The following is a 14,729-nucleotide window of genomic DNA, read 5'->3' as shown; positions in this document are numbered from 1 at the left end:
TCCCTATATGACAATCTGTCCCATAATATGCCTTTTAACCCCCTAAATGCCAGAGTGGCATATAGGGGTATAAGGCAATTCTGGAGGCAGAGTGGCACATAGGGCGTCAAAAGGCATATCATGGGGCACAGTGGCATTTAGAGGGTTAAAAGGCATATCATGGGGCACAGTGGCGTATAGGGACTGTAAGGCATTTCTGGGGCAGAGTGGCAAGCCTGGGGTCAGATGTGCATAACTGGGGGGGGCAGGTTGAAAAAAAGGAAATAAAAACAAAATATTTTTCTCAATTTTTCTAGCTTTTATTAACAAACAATTGTTCACATAGTTTACATGAATTAACATTTACTGGTAAAAGTTTTTTTCCTATAGGGTCGTCTTATATTCAGGCTTTTTCTTTTTTTCATAAATTAATATTCAGATTTTGGGGGGTCGTCTTATAATCGATCAAATGCGGTACTATATCTGGATTTTGTGTCTGGTTACATGCATGAATGTATCAAATGAGTTTTGTAGGGCATATAGCCTTAAGAAGGGAAGTAAAGTATTTCACTAGTCATGTGTTGTCACTAGTCAGCTACCATTTTATAGTTAAAAGCCTTATGATTAATTTATGATTACAGGAAAATAGGCACACCATGAACTTCATCAGAATTAGAGTGGAAGTTGCTTTAAAATAACAAATTTACTTTTTAAATAATTTTCAGGAATGGCAGTGATGCACCAGACAATTTAAGTTAAATCATTTATTCTGGAAAAGTAATTAATTTTAATTAAGTTTACCACCTGAGGGAATTCAATGGCTATTAATTTATGCAAATTATGCAAAGACTTGTTATCATTAAAGTTTTGTCAGCTTTATGAAGAATGTTAATAATGTTTAAACACCTTTAAAAAGTGCCAGTTGATATCCATTCTTAAAAGAAGGCTTTAACTTTAGTGTGGATCAGTGCTCTGTATACCATTTTCTAACTGTGAAGTAGATACAGATGCCCAATATCTGTACTTAATATAGTTATATACACATACTAATTTGTATCACAGTTGACACTCTAGCCATCACACGCACTTCAATGCATAGGATAGTTGCACGGTCCCTTTACATTTTCATGGTGTCCTCCTTGCAAATGCGTTTGCCCCGATGCCAGCCCTTCAGCTATCTCCATCCACATCATATACTTACTGCCAGACAGCTCCAGTGCATTTTTGTTTTTGAAGAATGCATAGTAGTCACAGAGTACTTTAATATGCATCCTTCTTTAGTGGGGTTTTTAGGTATAGTATTGTTCCTAGCCATACAGGTATGCTGTTTTTAAAACATTTATATACTATTTGCATTTATTTTTGTCTGCCAGAAAACAAATAGAGAACATTATTAAAACATATTGTCCCATACTAAAAAAAATGACCAATTTCTTCAGGATAAAATGAGGGGGGCTAGATTTATTTATAAAAGGAGCCTTATCTAAAGATGCTAAAGTTATCTCAATAACAATAAAACTTCCCCTAAATCACATTTTTTTTTTAAAATGAAACAAAAAGATTATATGGATGCTAACAGTGTCTGGCATGCACACAATCAAAATGGACCAAGACCCCCATAATAAACTTCCCTAGTAAACATTCTATTAAATTAAGGATTTTATTTCTTGCAGGTGTCATTTTTTTGCTGTGGTTCCCATTTTATCTCTGTTATGTAGGTAGATGTAGATGTATGTAGATTTCTTAAAATTAGAATGCGCACATTAGGAACATCAAAGCTTTTTGCAACATAGTGTATCTGCTCATTTTGCATTTTGTCACCAATGTAATCCGACTCTCCTTAATTTTACTTTTTTAAGCAAGGACTGGCATCTACAATGCTTTTATATACTAGAGCCTGTATTGCATTGGCGATAGTAAATGTGAGTGTGAGATCATACAGTTTACTATATTATATATATATATATATATATATATATATATATATATATATATATCATATACACATGGACATAGGAACCCCTAAAAATCTGGGGGATAGCATTCTCCTCAATCCTGGTCCTTGTGTTTCTCTAAGCAATTTGACCCTCACGGTGAGCTGTAGTTTTTGCTACTTGCGTCTCCTTGGTAACATGCAAATCAGCAACAGGAGCAGAATCCTCGTGGAGAGACAGCTCCGTGAAGAGTGCAGCGGAGCAGAGAAATGTAAGCCTGCCTTTACACACTGCCTTTACACCCACCTACCCATTAACAGGCATATACACATACACTGCCCTTACACACACCTGCCCATACACATTGCCTTTACACACATCTGCCCATTAACACGCATATACACATACACTGCCCTTACACACAGCTGCCCATACACACTGCTTTTAGACAAACCTGGCATAAACATACACATACACTGCCCTTACACACGACTGCCTTTACACACACCTGCCCATAAACACACAAATACACATACACTACCCTTACACATGACTGCCCATACACACTGCCTTTACAAACACTTGCCCATAAACACACATATACACTTTCACTGCCCTTACACACCCCTGCCTTTACATACACACATGCACATACACACCAGCTTACAAACACACAAATACTGCTCTTATGCACACCTGCCCATACACACACACACATATATACACATACACTGTTCTTACACCCCTTTCTCCCCATCTCTTACCTTTTTCATCTTTCATCCTCCATCCAGTCATGGGAACGTGAAGTCTGTCACTTTAGACCTCGGCTTCCGTGCTCTCTAATCACTATGCACTGGCTATTGATGCAAAGTGCGGGGGGGATATACGGCATATCCCAGTGATCGGGAGCCATTTGCTGGCGCATAGTGATTAGGGAGCACGGAAGTGCACTAAAGTGACAGACCTTTTTGAATTATTATGCGTAGAATATGATGTTTATAGGTGCTGGAATGTTTATTAAAGAAACCAAGTTAAAGAAATTAAAAAACTAATGTATTCAGTTTTGGGTTTTTTGCGATACTCTGGTGATTCCATGTTGTACAGACTACCGAAAGTAATTCATGTTCATCCCTTCTGGAAATAATAGGCACCATAATACATTTTCTTTTAGAGTAAAATAATCTTGTTCTTAACATGAGACTTGAGTTTAAGTGATTAGATTATGATAGGGTTATTGATGATAGCCTAAGACCCAGGGGATACAGGTCCATGTTTTATTCCTTACAGTGAAATGCTTATTTCTTACATTACTGATGTGGGGGATCTGGATCTTAGTCTTATAGTTCGACCTCTTTTTGAGGTCGGATTTTAAGACGAGGGGTATTTTTAAGAGCATTCGAAAACGTCATCTTATATTTGAACAAAGCGATTCAACTAATCAATAATGAAAATCGTTGACAATCGATTATTATCAATTTTATTGAAAAAGTGAAGCCTTGGATTTAATAACTGGTAGAACCTCCTTTGGCAGCAATAACATCAAACAAGCACTTCCGGTAACTGCAGTTCAGGCCTGCACAACATTCAGAAAGAATTTTGGATCCTTCTTCCTTACAAAACTGCTTAAGCTTAGCCATATTTGTAGGATGTCTGGTGTGAATGGCTCTCTTGTGGTCATTCCAAAGCATTTTTAATGATTTAAGGTCTGGGCTCTGACTGGGCCACTCCAAAAAGAGTTGGAAACCATTCTGTAGTAGATTTACTTTAATGTTTAAAGTCATTGTCCTGCTGCATTACACAACCTCTACCAAGCTTCACCTGGAGGACAGCCACTCTGAAATTATCCTGTATGATACCTTGATAAACTTAGGAATTCATTGTCCCTCGATGACGGCAAGCTGTCCAGGCCCTGAGGCAGAGAAGCAGCCCTAAATCATGATGCTCGCTCCACCATACTTTACCATTGGAATGTGTGTTTTCATGTGGGTATGCTGCGCATTTTTTACGCCATATGTAGTGCTGCTTGTTCTCCCCAGGCCAAGTTCCGCCATCGGGAGTTAAAGGGCCACGCGGGCGACTCTATTGGTCGTCTACTGGGGCCTCCTCTAGATTCGCCCGAATACGAATGTACAAGTCTAGTTCACACTACTGGCATTCCACTCCTTTAAACTGCTGGACTGTCTCCCTCCAACTCAGGTGAGACCCAAATATTCTTTAAATTAAGTTGCACTATAGGTACACCTTTGAGCTTATTGTTTATGAACACTGAACTGGTGGAAAGATGTTGTCCATTTTGCATAATGAGTGCATATTCTGGGAAAGTTGCTGGCCATTTTTGCATGGTCACTGTTTGTTCAGTCTTATTCTGTTTTGGACTATATATGGATATAACAGTGGTTCTTTGAATAATTAAGCTCAATTGATTATTGGTGTGATTAAGATCATGTGAGTATAGTTTGATGAGTTTAGCCCTTAATCATATACAGTGGCGACTCTAGGAACAATATATAGGGGGGGGCACAAAAGATACCATAGTCAAAACTGGGGGGCACAATATGTTCCACCACTAAATCATGCCACTGAAAAAACTAAATAAATGCCAAAATACCAGAGTATTGCAGTATACAATGATACCTTTTTATTTGATTAACATAATACTTCAAAGACAAACTTTCAAAAGTTTTCCCTTTTTTCCCCCTCAGGTATTGCTTCAGACCTGAGAAGGAGAGCAAAACTCTCAAAAGCTTTTCTTTATAGTTTACATTTTGGGAGTGCAAAAAATAAATTTTTTGTTTTGTTTAACAAGATACACCAGTAATGTGTTGTAAAGTATTCTCCAAAAACACATTTCACAAAAGAGAAAACATACCTGATCCCAGGGTGATATGATACCTCCAAAACACATGAAAAGATATCCCATAGCAACCAGACATATATAGATGACCAAAGAGAACACACGGAGAAGCTTCTTGAAGACTGATTCTATACAGACCAGGACAAATATAGCAAAGAAAATAGCTATAGCTGTTGGTACTGTTATTACAAATGCCACGTGATCTTCAATTGCCTGCAGGGGAACAAAAAAAATAATAATTCAAGTGCATCAGAAGACATGGAATGAAATATGGATCAGAGTTATTATTCAATTTCATAGCTGTGAAAGGAAAGAATTGAAAATACCAAACTGTATGAGTCATTTTCATTCAAAATTTGAAAATCTATACTTAATCTTATTTTTTTTTTAATAATGTCTCTTGTTTATTTATGCTTTGCAGGTGGCTAATTTATTATTGTGTTTGCGCATGTCTATGATAAACGAAGGGATTGATTATACTCTGTTCAGAATCATAGGCGCCATTACTCACACTTGAAGGCTGTGATAAAGTGCTATATCACAGTGCACTGAATGGCTGAATGATTTAGACAAGTTTCATGTATACAAAATAATTTGTTGCAGAAAAACAGCTAGTGCTAATAAAAGCTTCAGTAATGACTAAGATACAAAAGAAACACAATATACTGGCTTCCATAGCATGTTTTTAAACTTACACTGAAATTCAACAGAATGTACATTCTATTTTCATACAATTTCTAAACACTAAAACTATTAAAGAATAGTATTTCCAAGATTTGTACCTCCTGTAAGTTCTTATATTCAGAATAGTTTTATGCTTATTCCATGCATGCTAAGGTTTGTTTAGTATATGAAAGTGCTGGCAACCTTTTCAAATAACTTTGGCTTCTCTGGTGAAAAAGTTATGTTTCATTTCCTGTAGGAATTTTCAGAAAACAAGGAGCATCTGCCGAGATGCATTTTTTTGTAGCAATTTCACTGATGGCTGATGAGCTAGAAGTGCAAGATCATGGGTTAATGAAGCAATCTTCTCTTACTGCACCATGTCAATACTGAGAACAGGCAGTACACATAGCTGCTCCAATGTTACAGATAATATACTGTATCGTTAATGTGGAGTGTGTATCTCACCCATGATGTCAAGTGAGAATTTCTATTTAAGAACGAATGTATGAGGAAGCCTAAAGTTTTGGTTTACTGCATCTTCGTTCTCCATATGATATAAGAAACCCACCATTTCATGCTTTGTTTTTGTTGTGGTGTAAGAGCTAGGAATTTTATAGAGGTATATGTGTACCCCCGTCAGTTCTTTGTTGGATCCTCCTGGAACCGCAGGGGTTAACCGCTTCCATCGCTAGACGATACTAGCGAGGAAGGGATCAGGAACTGGCTTGGTATCCTCGATGGAATAGCACCATAGCCCGCCGAGGCATAGCCAAATACAGCACTGTAATTGTCCTGAAAAGGACAATGAGTGATCCAGCAAGCCCCTGAAGCATTAGACGAGTCTAATGTCCAGGGAAGTAACACACACTTTATTGGGAAAACACAGAGGCTTATATACAGGTTAGTTGAGAAAAAGACCATAAATCATGTCCACATCTTCCCGCCCTGCCCAGACAGTCTGGCACCACGCTTAGGCCACCGAGCACAGCAATGTTCGCATGACTTTAGCCGTCGTTCTCGGGGTGATCCTGAAGGAGCGGCAGCGATCCCGGGGTACCGATGGATAGCTCGAGGTCCTGAGGATATCCTGTCCAACGCGATCGTCCGAAGGGACCCTGAGTGACAACCGTTCAATGTTTCCGTTCAACCGTTCAGACCCCGGGATAGCCGATGCGCGTTCTGGAACTGCTCCCCTGGAAGTCCCAGCAGCCGGGAATCCACGGGAAGCTCCTTCTCCGAATCGTTCCTGGTCCGTACCCCATCACCTGTGGGTTAATAGTATGAAAAGGGTGCGCTGATGTGGTCCATGGTGTCCAAGGGTTAAAGTCCGTGAGCAGGACATGTGAAACATGGACGGGCGGCACGTGAGGGAGAAAGGCACAACCAACAATCACAGATATATAGGAATCACAACCAATGATTATTAAAACGGCACTTATTAACCCAGGGTTGTGACAGTGTATATGTTTTGTATTGAAATATAAACTGCTTTGTGATTTTGTTTCTTTGTTTTATTACATTTATATTTGATTAGTGAGTTGCTGCTGTTTTTATAGCACATAGTGCTAAGTTTATTAACTTCATTTTTCTACACTTATATTTATTGATATTAGGCAAATGGGTTATGATTTCAGTAAATTTGAAGACTTGTTGAGGATGTGGCAGCTACAATCCAATTTTAATAAATGTAAAATAATGTACTTACAATTACGGTGCTGTCAACAAAAACAGAATATAGGGATTTGGGAGTGATTATTTCCAAAGGAAAGTGATGTTTTTAAATGTTTCAGCTAGGCCCTTAGTTCAAGTAAAGGGTATTATTAATTCTACGGCATGCAAAGACATTTTAGGCAATAGTACATTTCCAACTTTGTGGCACAAGTTTAATGAAGGCCCTTTCCTGTTCCAGCATGACTATTGTATGCCCCATGTGCTCAAAGCAAGGTACATAAAGACATGGTTTAATAAGTTTAGTGTGGAGAAGCAACTTAAGCAGCCTACACAGAGCCCTAACCTTAACCCCATTGAATACCTTTGGAATGAATTGGAATGATGATTGCAAGCCAGGCCTTCTCGTCCAACATCAGTGCCTGACCTAACAAATGCTCTTTTGGATGAATGGGCACAAATTCACAAATCTTGTGAAAAGCCTTCCTACAAGAGTGGGGACTGCAGAGGGGGGGCACTCCATATTAATGCCTATGGTTTTGGAATGGGATGCCCAACAAGCTCATATAGTTGTGATAGTCAGGTGCCCACATAATTTTGGTTATATCGTGTATGTACTACAACAGCACAGACTACCATTGATTTTAGAGTTCCCTGGGACAGTCAGGGGAGATCAGTAGATATTCTTAATTGGTCCATGACTGCTTGCAAAAGCAGGATTGTGAGCAGCTACCCAGGACAGAGTGACAGTGTCCAAAATTGTTACTGTCCCATGAAAAAGTCTTCAGGGGCCAACTGGCATGTTGCAGAGTCATGGAATCTCTATGACAGCCAATAATAGCGATTACTTTTTATACATGACAAAGCTAAGGTCCATAGGCAGAGGGAGACAAAGTGTAAAAATGTTACAAAGAAAAAGGTTTATATATTAAAATAGAATTAATCCATCAATCACCCATTCCTAGTATACTTGGTGAATGGGTCTTTTGTGTGTTTTTGCAGTGAGTAAAATTGATTGGAGTTGGGTGGAACTGGAAATTTGGGGTAGGTGTGTTAAGTGCATAGTTTAGTGGTTAAAAACAAATCTAAAATAATATAGTTTACATTTTATACTGGGTGGATTCAGGTGGAATTGTTTTGAAGATTTTGGTAGGGGGGAAAAAAAAATAAAATATATATATATATATATATATATATATGATTTTATGTATTATATAATTTTTTCAATTAACCTGCAAACTCTACATGAAGGACATGTATGCCTTCAAATCTAGAAATGTTTGGTGGTGAAATGGCTGCATGGAAAGTGACTAAATCCCATAGTGCAATCCTGTTGTCTTCTTTTCAGAAAAAAAGTTTGTAGAGGGGTTGTGCTTTCTGTGGACTGCTATTGAGGTTACAGTGTTAGCATTCCAAACATTAAAACTAGAAAAAGGTGATGTACACCTTGTAGTATTCATACTTTGCATATTAGGTAGTTTCTGCAGCTGGACAAGTAAATACATTTTTGTTTTTTAAATTTCTACATTCTTTATGACAGATTAAATTATGTGTACTACATGTGTGGGTATAATAAATTAGAAAGATGCAAATTATGGTTCAACCAATACATAGTAAATGCTAAAATAGCTCAAGGTATTCAACAATGTACAAGAGGTACTTCTATTTCAAAGGAGAAGAAATGTGTAGGACAAGAGGTCACATTGTGTAAAACTAGTGCGCCAAAGCATGAATACACATGAAATGGGATGACAAAAAAAATAAACATTACGTTCACATTCTACTGTTTTGATATTTACAGACAAGGCACTATTTTCCAATAAAAGACTAATTGCCAAAGCTTAGATGTTAGATGTAATTGAAGGAAGTTTTGATAAGGAAGGATTGTAAACAGGATAAATAGCTTTCCATTATACGTAGTAGATGTTACTATAGTGAGGGAGTTTAAACATGTATGGAGTAGGCATAAGGCTACCGTCAATATAACACAGAACTAACAAATAAGGTTTGATATTTGTACGTAGGAAGAAATGGTCAGATTATATAGGCCTCAATGGTTCCTAACTTATCTAATTCAAATTTAATATTATGTTTTATATTTGTTATAATATGAAAAATACATTATTTTATGTTTAACTGTATGTAGGAGCTATCTTCTTGCTACCTCATTATGTTTCATATCTGTGTTGTAAACAATCTAGGGCACTCATGGCCCAAGACTCATTATTTGCTAAAACAATACATATTATATATAATAATCATTATAAGATCTTACTTCAGCTGTCAGTAGCAATATTTACTGAGGGATTATAGGAAATAAAGGAACATCTACATGAAATGCCCTAGCTATGTTAATGTCAAAGCAGAACATATACATCTGAATAACTTTAACCCCTTCACTCCACTATAGACGTACCTGTACATCCTAAAAATGCATTTAGTAAAGCCCTTTAGGACGCACAGGTACGTCTTGACTTTCTTGCAGCGGCAGGGACACATCCCTGCCGCTACAAGGGAGATCAGGCAGTCGTTTGACACCCTGGACTCCATCCTGTCAGCCAGGGCCGGCCTTTGGGGTGTGCGACCTGTGCGACCGCACAGGGCGCCACACTCCAGGGGGCGCCGCCGCCACCGTAGCGTACCGCTGCCGCCAGCAGCGTACCTAGCGGCGGGGGGGGAGGGGCGAGCGGCACCCGGTGCCGCTCATCAGGGGGGCACCCGGCACCCCTCCAGAGACGGACAGTAATGTCCGCCGCTGGAGGAGCAGGCTCGCAAGGGAGCGGTATCGGAGGTCTTTAACAGACCTCCGGCTCCCTTGAGTGATTTTAAGGCGGTTCAAGGATCTCCCTTGAACCCGGCTTAACATCACTCAAGGGAGCCGGAGGTCTCTTAAAGACCTCCGATACCGCTCCCTTGTGATCCGCGCGGCAACAGCTGCTGTGCGCCGGGGTTTGTTGTCAGATCCCGGCGCACAACACTGAAGCCGCGCCCACCGCTGTCCGTGCCCTCTGACCCGGAAGAAGAAGAACGAAGAGGAGGAAAGCATTCAGTGAGAGTGGATTGGTATGTGTGTGGATTGGTATGTGTGTGGATTAGTGTATATACGTGTGGATTGGCATATACGTGTGGATTGGTATATACGTGTGGATTGGTATATACGTGTGGATTGGTGTATGTGTGAGAGTGATGGGTGTTATGCTGTACCATTTCCAATGTCTTTTTCATGATCTAATTATGCTCTAAAAGTACATCATAACTCCCATCATTCTATACTGTTCCATACAGTGGCAGAGCTGGGAGACAGAGGCCTTGCACCCCCACCGCAGGACTCCTGAAAGGTAAGTGAACTTCAAAGAGGGAAAGGGTAGATAGTTAGGAGGGTGTATATAGGGAGAAGGGAGTGAGACAGGGGAAAGGGGGTAGATAGGGAGAAGGGAGTGAGAAGGGGTAGATACGGCAGAAGAGAGTGAGAAGGGGTAGATAGGGCAATCATACTCCTATCATGCCAAGTCTGCGAGTAAATCCTGGAATCTGGGTATGCCTGGGCATGATAGGAATGTGATTGCTGTTAATCATATATATATATATATATATATATATATATATATGATATATATAGACTTGAAAACCGAAGTTGTTTGTGTGGTTATTTGGAAAGTCCTTGGAGTGCCGGTAACTATTTTTGGACTTTATATATATATAATATTATTTAATTGTTTTCTCCTATTTTGGTGTGTTACTTACTTTAAATAAAAGTGTTAGATTTTTTATGGTGTTGGGGGGGTCATATTCGGTTTTGGCCAGGTAAATGCTGCACTTTCGGTTTCAGTCCAGAATTCGTTTTGGTGCATCCCTACTAGGGCTGCAACTAACGATTATTTTCATAATCGATTAGTTGGCCGATTAATTGATTAATCGGATAAAAAAATGAATGTACATTTTTCATTTGTTTAAAATAATTTAATAAACAAATGATGTTAAATACAAACGCAGAATAAAAAAAAACTGATAAAATGCATTTCTTGTCTTTATTTCCCAACCAGCCCCCCCAATTTATGCACATTTGAGCACAGGCTTGCCACGCTGCCTTCCAGACATGCCACTCCACACTGCCTCCCACATATGCCACTCCACGCTGCCTCCCACATATACCACTCCACGCTGCCTCCCACATATACCACTCCACGCTGCCTCCCACATATACCACTCCACGCTGCCTCCCACATATACCACTCCACGCTGCCTCCCACATATACCACTCCACGCTGCCTGCCACATATGCCACTCCACGCTGCCTCCCACATATACCACTCCACGCTGCCTCCCACATATTCCACTCCACGCTGCCTCCCACATATTCCACTCCACGCTGCCTCCCACATATTCCACTCCATGCTGCCTCCCACATATTCCACTCCACGCTGCCTCCCACATATGCCACGCTGCCTCCCACATGCACATTTGAGCCCAGGCTTGCCACGCTGCCTCCCAGACATGCCACTCCACGCTGCCTCCCACATATGCCACGCTGCCTCCCACATATGCCACGCTGCCTCCCACATATACCACTCCACGCTGCCTCCCACATATACCACGCTGCCTCTCACATATTCCACTCCACTCTACCCCCACATATGCCATTGTGCCTGATACGCCTTATACACCACTCCATCCTCCCCAAACATGCCACGCTGCCCTCCCCACATATGCCTTATATATCGTATATGCCTTATACCCCCAGATATGTCACTCCATCCTCCCCAGATATGCCGTATACCCCCAGATATCTCATAGTCCCCTCAGAGTCACAGACCTGTTCGCATCACACTGACACCATACTTTTATAAATAAGTACTGGGTTAATCTTCACTGCCCCCAGGATTTAGATTCCCCTTAGTCTGCCCCCCTTTACCTCTAACTGCGCCTTAAGTTAATTTAATAACGTTAACCCTCAGTCCTCATCATTAAATTAACACTAAACACCCCATTAACCATAACTACCCCTAAATTAACCCTAAACACCCCATTAACCACAGCATCCCCTAAATTAACCCTAAAGACCCCCATCAACCACAACAGCCCCTAAATTAACCCTAAACACCCCATTAACCACAACTGCCTCAAATTAACCCCAAACACCCCATTAACCACAGCTGCTCCTATATTAACCCTAAACACCCCATTAACCATAACTGCCCCTAAACACCCCATTAACCATAACTTCCCCTAAATTAACCATAACTGCCCCTAAATTAACCCCCACCTCCCCTAACTTTTAGCAGCCCAAATATTAATTTTATACTCACAGTTAGATGAGTGTCACAGCCATGGCGATGCTAAAGAAATGGGCGGAGCCAATCGGCCGTTTGGCCCCGCCCCTTTCTTCCTCCCTGTCCGTCCCTGCAGTCACTGCCGATTGGCCCCGCCCCTTTCTTTCTCCAGCAGCGATTGCAGGGAGGGACTGGAAAAAGGAAGTGGGCGGGCCAATCGGCAGTGACTGCAGGGAGGAACTGTAAGTAGCAACTGCTGCTGTGACTCCTGTGAGTCACACTAACGGATTATAACACGAGGGGATATTTTTTGCTCTGAAAAAACCCTCATTTTATAATCGATAAAAATCGATTGCTAACGAATTTCATTATCGATTATCGTCGATTTTATCGATTAGTTGTTGCAGCCCTAATCCCTACTACTAAGCCAGACAATTAAGTGGTAGGCCTAGACCACATCAATGTTTGGCGTAGTATATAGTGATTGGGGTTTTGTTACAAGTTTTTATTCCTTTCTTTTTTTGGGATGGGGGGGCGCCAGAGGAGTAATCCGCACAGGGCGCCAGAACACCTAAGGCCGGCTCTGCTGTCAGCAGAAGCCAGCATCGCTGACTTTCTGCTGCCCGATCGCTTGAAATGGCTGCCGGCACGAGCGCCGGCAAGCCATTGCTGATGTCACCCGGAAGGTCATTGGAGGACAGGATATCCCCTGCAGGGTCTGTCTAGACCCTGCTGGGATATCTGATTGCTTCTTCTACTCACCGATGATGCACACTGTAATCCCCAATGCAAGTCTATGGAGACTTCCATGGAGATCACAGTGTTATCAGTGCAGGGGGATCGCAGGGAGGAGAGAGAGAAAACGTGTTTCTCACGCTTCACACAAGCTAAAAAAATAAACAAAACAAAAGAAAAAAGTGTTAGTGATTTTTTTTTTTAACAATAAAAAAAACAAAAATCACTAAAGTAATACGTAAAATAATAAAAAAAAAAAAAAGTGAGCTAAGGGATGTCATTGTGACCTCACTGGCATTAATAACATGTTCAAGAGTTCCCTAAGAGGACCCCTAACCATACTGCCCTGATAACAGTGCAAAAAATGTTAAAACAAAATACATAAATACAAAAAATGAAATAAAAAAATTATAAAAACTTTAATAATAATAACAATGGTAATAATAATAATAATTAAGAAACACTTACATCCCATTGCCCCTGTTCACAACCCCCAAACCCGTAAGTATAAAAAATACTACCCTACTGGACACTATATGTAAGGGATAGATATAGCCCTCTAAAAAAAACAACTAAGTATGTGAGGTATTTCTGTAATCAGGAGATGCAGCTAAATCATTTTGGCTGGGTTTCTCTGCTGTAACACATACCCTATGCAAAAAGAAATCTAAGCAAAACAGTGTTGGTGGAAAAAAGTGCAGGAAATAATTTCGGCAGCCACCTTTGACAGTGATTTGTGGACAAATGGCTGCATGAAGAGTGCCCAAATACCCCTCATAGGATAGCCTGGGTTGTCTGCTTTACAGAAATATATATTTTTGTGGGTATTTTTGGTTTATTTGTTTAAAATTAGAGTTGCAATTCCATCATACCTAATGTAAAATTTCTACGGCATTGTAAAAAAAAAATATTGTATGTTTCCTATAAGTGCTGGGAAAGTATGGAAATTCTATATAAATAGAACCTGAATTGATAAATTTGAAGGGGATTACTTTTAACTAATTTTGTGAGGATTCAGAAAAAGTGTTTTTTCTAATTTTCGCTAGTTTTTACTAAATTTCATATCCAAAATTTTCATCTGATTATCTAACTATGGTATAAACAAAAGCCCTCCCTCCTTGAAAAACCAATATATAGTTTACATGGGTACACTATTTGCAGGAAAGGGGAATAATCGCTGAACCGACATACCGCAAAAATGGCAAAATTGCTTCGGAACTTGAGGTACCAAAAAACCCTGGGACTGAAGGGGTTAAAAGGAGACGTTAGAGGGACAGTCTACTGAAAAGCAAAAGAATGAATGCTCCAATCATATTCACTAGTAAGTAGTTCAACTCCCAGGGCACAAGACTCAAGCATTAAACACTAACTGCTCAACCAAGTGTACATTAGGGGAACATAACAAAAATTTTCATCATAGCAAATTATGTCTTCAATGTATCACTACTGCTTGTCTAAGCAGATTTATACAGTTTATTCAGATCAAAGTAAATGAAAATTAGATTTGATTAAGCCAAACTGGCCATAAAACTATGTCCAGATTCCTTTGATACAAACTTTAAATATAACATAATGAATAATAATAATATGTGGTAATTATAATAATAATAATAAATTGATTTC

General features: G+C 39.9%; 1 protein-coding gene across 1 annotated transcript in view; it reads right to left on the bottom strand.

Annotated features, from left to right (window-relative positions):
* The window catches only part of LOC149283165 (adenylate cyclase type 2), a 354,857-nt gene that overhangs the window by 311,961 nt on the left and 28,167 nt on the right, over window positions 1–14,729 (bottom strand). Inside the window, exon 2 of the mRNA XM_089497880.1 lies at window positions 4,783–4,980. Coding sequence (XP_089354006.1) covers window positions 4,783–4,980 — 198 coding nt within the window. The remainder of the gene's footprint in view (window positions 1–4,782; window positions 4,981–14,729) is intronic.

Source organism: Sceloporus occidentalis, unplaced genomic scaffold (genome assembly GCF_023333645.1).
Source record: "Sceloporus occidentalis isolate IW3139 unplaced genomic scaffold, rSceOcc1.0.p SCAF_110, whole genome shotgun sequence".
NCBI classification, from domain to species: Eukaryota; Metazoa; Chordata; class Lepidosauria; order Squamata; family Phrynosomatidae; genus Sceloporus; species Sceloporus occidentalis.
Note: the sequence above shows the minus strand (reverse complement) of the source record. Positions and strands in the feature narration are given on the sequence as shown.